At 33.4% G+C, this 12,807-nt stretch overlaps 1 protein-coding gene across 3 annotated transcripts in view; it reads right to left on the reverse strand.

The window, feature by feature from the left end:
• Positions 1-2,967: 2,967 nt before the first annotated feature.
• LOC120420228 (casein kinase I-like) overlaps positions 2,968-12,807 on the reverse strand; it is a 50,004-nt gene continuing 40,164 nt past the window's right edge. For all 3 annotated transcript variants that reach the window (XM_039583217.2, XM_039583216.2, XM_052711671.1), the window contains one exon: positions 2,968-4,843. In XM_039583217.2, the coding sequence (XP_039439151.1) occupies positions 4,669-4,843 (175 nt within the window). In that variant the 3' untranslated portion in view covers positions 2,968-4,668. The remainder of the gene's footprint in view (positions 4,844-12,807) is intronic.

A 12,807-nucleotide genomic window follows, 5' to 3' on the forward strand; every position in this document is an offset into this window, starting at 1 on the left:
GGAGAGGCGAAATGTCACTCTCAGGGTTCCAATCGAACTGTCAAATCGGGGTTCCAATCGAGCAACAAGGTCATGTAAGAACAAGGTCGGAATCAATTTAAAATCATTTTGGCAAAAAAACGAGACTTATAACAATCAAAAGTATTGTAACACTGTTGTTGATAATAATCTGATAGTTTTTGTTATGTTTGTGCTTGTTCGGTACAAGAAAAGTGCCAGCACCAAAGAAAAACTACAAGTTTTTCAACCTTAAATTTGAATGACTTTGAGTGTTTGGAATTTCTCCCAGAACATTTCATTTCCCTATGTAGGTCCCTACTTTAAGTGCATCTCCAGCGCGGGTAGCAAACATCGAAGCAAATCAAATTTGCACCCGACGTCAACCCCACCGCGGTACCTGTCGCGGTAGCAAATTTGCTCCCAGTTCTTCGGGATTTCACTTTGCTACCCGCTATTCTGCAATGATGCACGGAAAACTGAATCATGCACGAAAAAAATAAATAAATTGTTTTTTATGTAAAAAAAATTAAAGTTTGAAAAAATAAAAATTTAAAGAAATTAAAAAAATAAAAAAAAAAAAATAAAAATAAATAAAAAATTGAAAAAAAATAAAAAAAAATATTTTAAAATAAAAAAAAATATTTTAAAATAAAACATTTTGTTAATTTTGTTTCTATTTTTTTTAAAATTTGTTTTTTTAATTATTTTAAATTAAAAAAAAAAACAAATAAAAAAAAATAAAAACAAAATTAACAAAAAAATTGCAACAAATTTTAAAAATTACAAAATTTAAAAAAAAAAATAAAGAAAACAAAAAAAAAGAAATTGAAAAAAAAAAACAAAAATTTAAAAAAAATTCAAAAAATTGACAAGATTTTAAAAATCTAAAAAAAAAAGAAAAAAAATTAAAAACATTTAAAAAAATAAAAAATTAAAAAAAATTGCACAGAATTCAAATCTAAAATAAAATTAAATTAAAAAAAAATAACAAATTTAAAGAAATTTAAAAAAAAATAAAAAATATTAAAACATTTGAAAAATATAAAAATAAAATTAAAAAGATTGAAAAAATTGCAAAAAATTAAAAAATGCTATTTCAATTTATAAAAAAAAATCAGCCAAAGTTAAGGTATTTGAACCCATTTTAGAATTTTTGTATTTTTGAATTTTAAAATTTTCGAATTTTAGACTTTTTGAATTTAAAGAAAAAATAAGCTATTTTAAAATTTTTGTATAATTGAATTTTTTAATTTTAAAATTTTCAAATTTTTGACTTTTTGAAGTTTTGAATTTTTAAATTTTAGAACTTTTGGAATTTTGAATTTTTGAACTTTTAAATTTTTGAATTTAAGAATTTTAGAAATTTAGAATTTTAGAATTTTAAAATTTTAGAATTTTAGAACTTTAGAATTTTTGAAACCTTGAAATTTTGAATTTTTAAATTTTAGAATTTTTGTATTTTTGATATCATACACAAGAGCAGACATACAAAAATCTCCGAAACACGCATTCAAAACTTTGCCCCCGGCTTGCCGGTACTTGTCGGGTATCAGAAAATGAGTACCCGACAGGTACCGACACATATTTTTCTTCTACAGATGAACTTGAGATCAAATTTGATACCTGCTTTGCTACGCGCGGTGGGAGACTCGGGGGCAAACTCGAGAGCAAATTTGGTGGGAATCAAATCGGGTAGCAAATGGTTTAACTTTCGACATTTTCTGAAAATGAAATTCTTTAAAACTTTCAATAGGATTAAAAAGTTTAATATACTTTTAGCATTTCTAGGCATGAACCAACGCATAATAGGTATTCATGAGTCGGGTGCAAATTTGGTTTGCATCCCAGCGCTGGAGATGCCCTAGCACATTAAAACTCATTACTTTTTGAAATAAGTAGTACATTACGTAATAAATAAACTTAAAAAAATCAGTGTTAATGCATTGAAAATTTAACACGATAATGATGGATTAAGTCAATTTAAGAAAGATTTTGAAAATGAGTTATTTATCGTCCTTCCGATATTCCGATTGTTTTTCCGGCATTTAAAAAGTATGGCTTCGTGGTACGAGCTGTCATGTAAAGGAGGCATTAAACTACGGCAAACATACAAAATGGCACTTTTTGACTATTTGCCTGCTTTTGTTTGCAGAAACGTCAGCCTGCATTCATTTTGCCTTGTTAGCGAGTTTGCCAAACTGTCAAACACGAAAAAGTGCGAAATTGTTCGTTTGTTTGTGATAGTCTAATACCCCCTTAAGATACTTTGTGCAAGCTGCAATTTTTACATAAGAATTTCAGATTTTTAGCAGCTGTATTCCTGAACTATAGAACTTCTCAATTTTAAGATAATGGGTTTAGAATTTTCTAATTTCCTGCTTTTTGAATTTAAAATTGTTGAACTTTAAAGTTCTCCGATTTTAAAGATTTTAGATTTTTCTAATTTTTGAATTTAAGGTTTTTTTTAAATCATTTAAAGAATCGAGTGTTTAGTTTTTTTGGGTCAAACTAAGGCCCTGATTAATTTTTTTGCCAAATTTGCACCGATTTGGCTGGAAATTTCACCAGGGCCAAAAAGACACATCTTCAACTTCAGCTTCTTGTTGGCATCCTTAACTTCCCTCATTGTTAGGATTAACCCTGACTTATCCCGGCACATTTCGGCTCGCGGCCTGAGGCCGTTCCGGGATTGGTTGAGTTTCTTGTACACCTTACGCGTTTCGTTGGAGCGATACAGCTGTTTCATGTCCTGGTCCATGTTTGCAGATACAGGTAGTTGGTATTTCTCAACTTTTCAAAAAACACAAAAAACGCTCAAAAACGCCAAACAATTAGTTTTTACAGTGTTTTTTTTTTCTAATATAATAGCATTTTTATTCAATTTTATTGATCGCTCTCATCGCACGCGCGCGCTCATCACGTCGTCGTCGTCGTCTTCTTGTCTTCCCGTCATCTTCGTCCGTCCAATCTTCCTCCTCTTCGTCAACCATCGTGTCCTAGTCCTAGGTGTGTGTGTGTGTGCCTTTTGAGAAGCTTCCCAACGCTCTTTTTTTGTTTGTTGTTGTTTCTTATTTATTTAGTTGTTTTTTTTCCTATTTTTTTGTTTCATTTGTTTATGTTTTTTTTTCTCTCTTGCTGTTTGTCTGTTTTGCATTTTCTTTTGTTGGCTGTTATTGTTCTCGCGTCCGTTTCGCGCTTAGATTTCTCAGACAAGAAAAAGAAAACAAGAGTTGCTTGTTGCTGTTGCTTGCTTCCTCTCTCTCTCTCTCTCTTTTGTTTAACCTTTAAAAAATGAGTGATTTCAAACTAAAAACTAGGAAATTGGAAAACGAAAACATTAGACAAACACTTGCTGGTTGTTTTGTTTTTGTTGTTTGCTTTTTATTGGTTGCTTCTCTTCGTCTCTTTCGCTCAATGTTTGCTTACGTTTGTTACGCATAATAGTTATTTGTTTGTTTTGTTTTTAATAATAGAGTTGTCCACTTTGTTGTTGATAATCGCTTTGTTTTGTTTTCTTCTTTTGTGAATGAAAATGACGATGAGAATGAGATGAATTTTTTGTTTGTTTGTTTAGCATGTGTTTGTGAGTGTGTGTGGTGAAAAAGGGGCGAACAATCACGACGCGACAAAGAAATGGAGTTTTGTTTGTATTGGTGAGTTTTGCTGCTTGTCTCTCAATTTTTAATATTAGTAATAGTGTGTGGGCTTGTGTGTTTCTGTGTGAGAGTGAATCCAGTGTAATTGTAGTAGTATTGGTGAGATGAGCGGCTCACACGGAGCGCGAGAGCGACCAAACGAAAGATGCCTCATCGACCAAGCGCGCGAACGGCAGACGTGGAGAGGAAGTTTGTTCATTTGCAGTTCTGTTGTTTTTTTTTCGTCCGCCATTTTGTTTTTTTTTTCGTTTGGCTCGCCACTCTCCCTCTCTCGCGTGTGAGCGGAAAATCTCTCATCTCTTAACGCTTTCTCTTATTCTGTATATTTTTTACCTTTCACTTTTATTATTTTTTGCTCTAGAAAAAACGGCGTTCGGGTTTTTTTTGTTTTGTTTGCTTTGCTTTGTTTCTGCCTCCTTCTTCGCCTCGTCCTACTTCCAATCAATATTTAAATTACTAATAATTATATTTAATTTTACATACTTTTGTTGTTGTTGTTGTTTTTTTTTGTTTAATTAAAGTTAGAGTTTGCTAATGTTTTGTTTCCACCTCTTTTTCTTCTTCAACTCTCTCTCTTTATTAATTCATTGTTCTCTCACATCGTCACTCGTTTTGTTCTCCATCTCCTACAAATGTGTGTGTGTGTTTTCGTGTATTTCTCTGTTCTGATCTCCTTTCTCTCGTAATTCGCTTTAAGCTGCTCTCTCGTTCTTTTTCTCTCTCTCTTGCTCTCCCAACCGCGCCCACCTTCACAAAACTTATCATCGTTTTCTCTTCCCTCTCTCGTTCGCGCGCGCTCTCTCTCTCAATCACTCATCGCAAACTGTGTCGGGCCGCGCTTAGCTTGTTTGTGTGTGTGTGTGTTACTCCACCCTACTCCTTCAATTTCCACGTTTCTTCTTCTTGCTTTTCGCGCCGCTTCTCTCCTTTTTTGTATTGTTTAAGTTTACTCAGTTTTTTCATACGGTAATATTATATATTTTATACATAAAAAAAAAGAATTTTAAAATTTCTATTTCTCAGTTTCCGTCGGTTGCTTATCCTTATCGCGCCGCTCCTCGCGGGCGCCGCCCTCGCCGGCCGCGTGCGGCAGCGCGTTGGTGCCACCCTTCAGGATCCCTCGCTGCTTCAGCATCGTCCAGTCAAAGGTGTAGTCGTACTGGTGGTTCAGCGTGCGGAATAGGATTCTGGAAAAATGAGAGAACAAAGAAAAAAAAAGTTAGAAATTTGATCAAAATCAAATATTTTTAAGAAAATCCCCCGTCGAAACACCCGGAACCGATTCCGGAGTGGCCACCTAGAAGTCCGAATAACCTAAAAAAGAATCAGCGTTAAATTTCATGAAGTTTGACATGTCGCACGATAAGGTTTCTTAAACTTGCATGTAGTGACCGCCAACGGAACACCGGAAACCGGTTCCGGATTGGCCACTTAGAAGTCAATATAACCTACAAAAACATCAGCATAAAATTTCATGAATTTTGACACGTCACATGATGGAGTTTTTAAAAGTTGTATGTAAGGGCCATCATCGGAACACCGGGAACCGGTTCCGGAGTGGCCACTTATAAATCCTTATAACCGCCAAGAGCTTCAGCGTTGAATTTCATAAAGATTGACATGTCGCACGATAAGGTTTCTTAAACTTGCATGTAATGACCGCCAACGGAACACCGGGAACCGGTTCCGGATTGGCCACATTAGACCTTAAGATGTCCACATGCCCTTCAAAAGTCATATCGTACGATTTCATGAAGTTTGACATGTCACTCGATAAGGTTTGTAGAATTTTTAGGTAATGACCGCCAACGGAACACCGGGAACCGATTCCGAAGTGGTCAAATTTAGACCATTGGAACCCTTCATGACCGGAAATGGTAAGAGCGTTAAATTTCACGAAGTTTGACATGCAACACGATAGGGTTTACTCAAAAAGGTTGTGCTCTGTCCGGCATCGGAACACCGGGAACCGGTTCCGGACTGGCCACCATATGCCGTCGGATGTCCACACGATCTTTAAGAGTCTTATCGTTTAATTTCATGATGTTTGACACGTCGCACGATGAGGTTTCTCAAACTTGCATGTAATGACCGCCAACGGAACACCGGGAACCGGTTCCGAAGGGACCACATTAGGCCGTAAGATATCCACACAATCTTTAAGATTCTTATCGTTCAATTTCATGAAGTTTGACATGTCGCACGATGAGGTTGGTAGAAATTTTATGCAATGACCTCCTCCGGAACGGCGGGAACCGGTTCCAGAGTGGTCGTCTAAATTGGTAAAAAGGATCTCGAAAGTGGCTTATATGTCCAAAGCATTAAATTTCATGAAGTTTGATATGCCGCATGATAAGGTTTCCGGAACATTCATTTGATGACCTCCAACTGGAAACTCCGGGAATCGGTTCCGGAGTGGCCAGATTGGACCATTAGAAGGTTTCATGACCCAAAAAAAATGGTCAAAGCGTTTAATTTCACGAAGTTTGATATGCAACAAGGCATGTTTTAATTTAAATCGGTCAAATTGGGCAGGTTACTCGTGGAACCGGTTCCCGATTGACCGGATTTGATGCCTTTATCCGAGTTTCCAGGTCGGTTTTAAAAACGAATCAAGTTTCGTTAAATAAAAAACCTTTACATTTTATCAGCAATTTTTCAGAGTTTACCAACTAAACCGAAAAAAGTAAAATATTTGAAAAATTACGTTGTTTCTGGACGCCCCCTGAAAATCGTATTTATATTTTTTCTATTTAAATTAAGTAATTTTTGGAAACATAACATCTTCAAATATGTACTGGTTGCATAGAAAAAAGAGTAATTTTATACCTCAAAATTTAACCAAATAAAAACTCGCATTTACTGTTACTTCGACGTTTCAACTGACTTTTCGGTCTTCTTCAGGTTAAAGAGAAGGGACAAATACTTGCTTTTACTAGCTAAAAAAATGAGTATGAAAAAGCCGAAAACCATAACCACAATTACGATGAAAATCGGTCAAATAGCACAATGAATTCCAGGTTATTATCATAAAAAATAACATCAGCAAGGATAAAATGAATATTTTACAGATTTTTTTTCTACAAACTTGAATTTTAATTATTTAAAAAAAGGTTCAATAAATAAAGTTTCAATTTTTTGCTTGCTTGTTGTTTTTGGAACCGTCTTAAAACAGGGGTTTAGGAATGTTTCTATAAATAAAAATTGGGTGTTAAAGTACTGTTTTTAGAGAGCTAAATTTGAAGTAAAAACAAATATTATTGTTATATTACATCTGGGAATGGGTACATCTTTTAGGTCAGAAAAAATGTATGATTTTTCCTCGAAAAATATGTAAATTTACCACTTTTGCGATGTTATGGCTCTTTTTCAGTCCAAACTGATGTAAAATTACATCATAAAATAGGTAAAAAACCTTCTAACATTTAATCTGCCAAATTGATACAATAATCAACACACAAATTACACTTTTTTTTTCTGAATTTAGACTGAACAAGTGACATTACAACAGACAAGCGGTAAAATTACACATTTTTTCTGACCTAAAAGATGTACCCCTTTCCAGATGTTTACCATGATTTTTTTTTTCTGTGTAATATTACCATCATTTTTTTTACTGTGTGTTTCACAAAAAAAAAAATTATGGTGCAAAATCCATATGATTTTATGTAAAGTTACATGCAACAATCACCTAAATTTACATTATTCAACATAGTACTTTCTTTCTGTGAGGTACGTCAAAAACATGCAACCCTTCATCTTTTTTCAGAGTAATTGAACTTTTTCTCATAATTCCATGTAAAAATTACACAAGAAAATTGTAATATTGCGTACAGTTTAAATTCTTCGGTAAGCCAAAAACAAATAGAGTCTATTTTAGATTTTTTTTTCTAGCTTCACATTTAAAAAGACAAAAAATATGTAAGGTGTGATTTTGTTTTTGGACATTCTCTTAAACATCGCTTTCAATTCAGTTTACTTTAAAAAATGCGATGAAAATCTGTAAATAACAAGTTTTTAGAGGAAAAAGTGCAATTTTATCGCAAATAAGTCTTCCCAAAAACATATTTTTTTTTTCAACATGAAAAATCTATCATTTTACACCCACACATTTTTTTACGATGAAATTTATGTCCAAAAAAATAATTCTATAGCATTTTTGTTGTAATCTTATGCGTTACTTTGTTTATAGACGTTCCCTAAAAAAATAAGACAGTGCGTTTCTTGTTTAGTTTTTTTAAATCTTAGCCGAATTGGAAACGAACCTGACGTAAAATCAGCAATTGTTATAAAAAAAAAATCAGAATTCAAAAAAATAGATTTATTGCGAAACACTAAATATTAAGTTCAAAATACAGTAAAATTCAATTTCAAAACAAATACCCCTCTCCTTTTTCAATTAATTTTATCGAAATTTTAGTTTTGAAAATTCAATGAAACACAAAAAGACAAAATTTCATGTAACTGTCATAATTTTTTGATGCATAATTACAAGTTTTTTCAAACTCGAAATCATTCATGAAAGATTTTGTTACAGTGAAAACGTGTAATGTTACATCAAAAACCTTAGGCTGAAAGTTTAGCTTTTTCAATGTTATATAACTTTTCTACACATGGGTCATTCCAGGTCAACTGAGTACACTTTTGGACTTGACCTCCACCGACTTGGACCAAACTTGGAGGGAACGTTCATCTATCGATAGTTAACAGAAATCCCAAGTTTGGTGCTGATTAGACCATCCCTCTATTTTTGGCACCGCCCTCTTTTTTGGCGATTTTCTAAAAAACTTTTTTTTCTTTTAATAATAACTTTGCAACTATTTGAGCAAAATACTTTCAACAGGTTGCATTTTATAGAAAATTGTCCAAGGAATTCGATAAAAATAAAATTTTAACCCTTTAATGCCCACTTATATTATATTTTAACGTTTTAAGTATAAAAATTCAGTGTTGACCAATTGCTTATATTTTTATTTGTTTTATTTTATCACCTTCAATGTAGACTTCAAACTAAAATGAGCTATTGGCGAGATACAGTGATTTTACTGAAAAAAGTTTGATTTTGCACTGCACTCTGTCCAATGAATTCAAATCCGAAATAAGTTTCTCACATATAAAAACCGAATTATGCGAGATTCATTCCTGTTTGTTGCATTTTAGTTTGAAGTCTACATTGAACTTCCGAGTGCTGCGCAAAATCAAACTTTTTTCAGTAAAATCGCTGTATCTCGTCAATAGTTCATTTTAGTTTGAAGTCTACATTGATTATTACCGTAAAACGGGGTGACTTGAAGTTTGAAGTCTACATTGATTATTACCGTAAAACGGGGTGACTTTGATAGCCGGGGTGACTTTGATAGGTTTGCGATTTTTCCGCAAAATGAAGAGTACAATTAAAATACGTAAGGAATGGTTTAGAAACATACTGACCGTGATAGAGAAGTGTTCAAAGTACCTCAAGAAGAACTTTTCATAAAATGTTGACAAGTTTAAAAAGTTAGTTAACTATAGTTAAGAAAATGTTGATGAAAGTCATTATTTTAAACTTCTCTAAGTGTCATGATTTTCTCAATGAACATGATTTTTAATCGGAAAACAGAATGCATTTTCGGATTCTTTGGACAATTTTCCACTAGGAGAAGGTTAAAAAAGTTTGTAAATAATAAATAATATGTATTTTTGAAACATAATTTAAAAAAAATCACCAAATTTATAGGCAATTTCAGTATAACAAATTTCATGTAAAATGTGAAAACTTGTGATTCGTGCTTCGAATTCAGTATAAAATGCAATATAAATCGATAATTTTACAAACAAAACTAGTTTTAACAAATTTCAGGCAAAATTCCGACTTTTTAACAATTTTACCTAAAATTTATATGTATTTTGTTGAAAAAGCTTATAAACTTAGTTAACTTAACATAAACATTGATTTTTTTCTTACAAACTATATCAGCTACTTTAGTGATGGTACATTTAACGTAAAAATAAAGTTTGAACATCTTAAATATGATTTTAACAAGAAAAACTATGACTATCAAAGTCACCCCGGAATTAAAACTAAGAATTTTTAACGTAACTATTTTTCTAAACACTATTGAAAAAACTTTTTTTCCAAAATTGTGCATGGACTTTGTGTGGCCTACCCCAGTACATGTTTTAAAAATAATAATATTGAGAAAACCCTTACCTGTTGGAAAATATTCTTAAAACAAATTGGAATCCTATCAAAGTCACCCCGGTTTACGGTATGTAAAATTGTCCGGGGAACACGATGGTGATAAAATAAAACAAATAAAAATATAAGCAATTGGTCAAAACTGAATTTTTATACTTAAAACGTTAAAATATAGTATTAGTGGGCATTTAAGGGTTGAAATTTTATTTTTATCGAATTCCTTGGACAATTTTCTATAAAATGCTACCTGTAGAAAGTCTTTTGCTCAAATAGTTGCAAAGTTATTATTAAAAGAAAAAAAAGTTTTTTAGAAAATCGCCAAAAAAGAGGGCGGTGCCAAAAATAGAAGAATGGTCCAATCAGCACCAAACTTGGGATTTCTGTTAACTATCGATAGATAAACGTTCCCTCCAAGTTTGGTCCAAATCGGTGAAGGTCGAGTCCAAAAGTGTACTCAGTTGACCTGGAATGACCCACATACATTTAGATAAGTTTTCATAAAACATGTGCCAAACATGCATCAATTTTAATCAAAATTGATGTAATATTATTCTTTCCAATTTTAAATCCTTCACATTTTCAACATTTTCTGCTGTGAAGAAAAAATAATAACTTAATAACTGTATTTTTACGAAAAAAAAACCTCTGTGTTTGTCTACAAAAATGTGAAAAATTACCTCTGAAAATGTGTAAATTTACATTTTGATTTGTAATTTCACTTTTGCCACATATATTGAGGTTAAAATTGCATCGAAAATGTGGCAACGTTCGACCATGAATCTTACAAAATTCACCTTTTTTCTGTGTATTATTTATGTGGGAAATTGCCACCAGGTTGAGGTAAAATTACATCGATTAAGATGTAATATTCAACTAAAACATATGCTTGTTTTATTTTGAAAACGAAATAAAAAGCAATTTTGACAACTTCAGAAAAAGAGAAGAGTTAAATCCAGTCAGCGAGTTAAAAAGAAGAGTTCAAAAAATCTATTTAGCGAGAAGTAATTAACACCTCCTCCTGACAGCCAGCGTTTAGTTTCGTTTGAATTCCTCTCAAACGCTTCCACAGAGGTTCAAACGCAGAAAAAAGAGTTTATTTGAAGAAACGTTGCGTGCCACTCTTTGTTGTTGTTGTTGTTGGTATTTTTTTTTATCTCTGACGTTTTTTTTTCCTTCTCGAACAGATAAGTAACACTCTAGGTGGCGGCGGCAGTTTCAAAGTGGAAAATCAAACAAAAATAAACGCCACCACCACCACCACCACACTAAGAACGTCTTTACACAAATTCCGACCAAAGGTGACAATTGCATAAAAAGGCTTGTGACACAGAGAAAGAAAGAAAGAGTGAGAGAAAGGGAAAGGAAATGCTTGGAAAAATGGATTTGCCTGATTTGATTTGCGTCGTTCTGACAGCAGTGCTATAATTAAATCAGATTTATTTTTGCTTGTTAAGCAGTAGGTTCGTTTCCAATGAAACTTATTTTTTAATTTGTTTGTTACTAGTGTATAAAATTATAAACTTATTTAAAACTTTTGATAGTATTATCAACGTTTACATGTCTCGAAGTAAATTTATGATTTTATTGCAATAGGTTCCTTTCCAATGCAAGAGTTTCTTCAAACTCTTCATTTTTTCCGTTTTTTTTTTTTCTTACGAGACAAGGTTGGGCTCCACGCGCTTAGCATAAATCTACACACGTGCACGACCCCACGACAACTCAGCCGGTGGTGGTGCACAAAGAAGAAGCGTGGGGGTCGTTCCGCAAAGGTGGATTTCAAAATTAGCTCCCCCAACAAGAAGTAGCAACAACAACAACAAGAACGACAATGTCGTTATGAAGCCACCGTAGCGCTGCGGTCGGTTTTGAGGTTAGGTTTGATTTAGGCTTGATTTTTTGTTGCAATAAAAGTCGGTTTAAAATTATGTAGAATTTTCGTAATTTTGTTAATATTATTAAATAAAGTTAAAATTCTTAAAATTATGTTTTTTATTGTTTACAGTTGAAAATAATTCAATCCTCACTAGAGCCACCTAGTTGTGAGCGCGCGCACTACACAAGCAACTGTCAAACGCTTCAAAATTCGCGGTGTGGTGAATTTCAAGTTGCCGTGTGGTGAGTTTTCACAATTATTCAAATTGACCGTTAAATTGTTGATACATGAATTGCAAAATAGATTTACGTCTGTTTGTCTGTGCTCGTTCCAAACAAGTCGCAACCAACGAGGTTTTTCCTTCTATTCTTTCGGAAGATGGCTGTCATTACACCACCTTCGAGGTGGATCCACAAAACAACAACATCAACAATGCGCCCATACGACAAAGAACGACTGCCACTTTGATGATTGTTACGACAGTGAGCAGGGGGGAAGTTCTCTTTGATTTTTGTACCACTATTGCGGAGCTGAAGAGGAAATTGCACAAGCTGAAGTTGTGTTACGTTAGGCAAGCCTCTCTAAGAAGCAAGATTTTTCAAAAATCTTCACAGTAAAAAAATAGGTGAATTTGGAAGGTGTAGTTTTGGAAGATTGAATATTTCCTCTTTTATGATGTAATTTTACCGCCATTTAGACTGAAAAGTGATTTTACACCAGAAATGTGGTAAAATTACATATTTTCTAAGGTAAAATTATACAAAACTAATTTAAAGCTAAAGCCTCTTATTGATTTATCGACCTACGCTTGTCTGACGATGCGTTGTTTGACAGGTCTGGTCCCCACCTGCAGCTACCAACAACTAAGGCCTAGAAATATCTCACTCACTTCTTTGTAAGCCATTGAAATCAAACACCTCAAACTGAAATCATTAGACACACACAAAGCTACCACCAACTGACTCGTGGTTTGTTTTGAGGTTAGGTAAAGAAGACGACGACGACGAAGAAGAAGTCGTAGTAGGTAAATTTACCCGGAAGATTCTCTTGTGTGAAGATTGCGGCATCAACCACCAACACGTACCGGTTTTATGACCGGG

Source organism: Culex pipiens, chromosome 1 (assembly GCF_016801865.2).
Source record: "Culex pipiens pallens isolate TS chromosome 1, TS_CPP_V2, whole genome shotgun sequence".
NCBI lineage: Eukaryota > Metazoa > Arthropoda > Insecta > Diptera > Culicidae > Culex > Culex pipiens.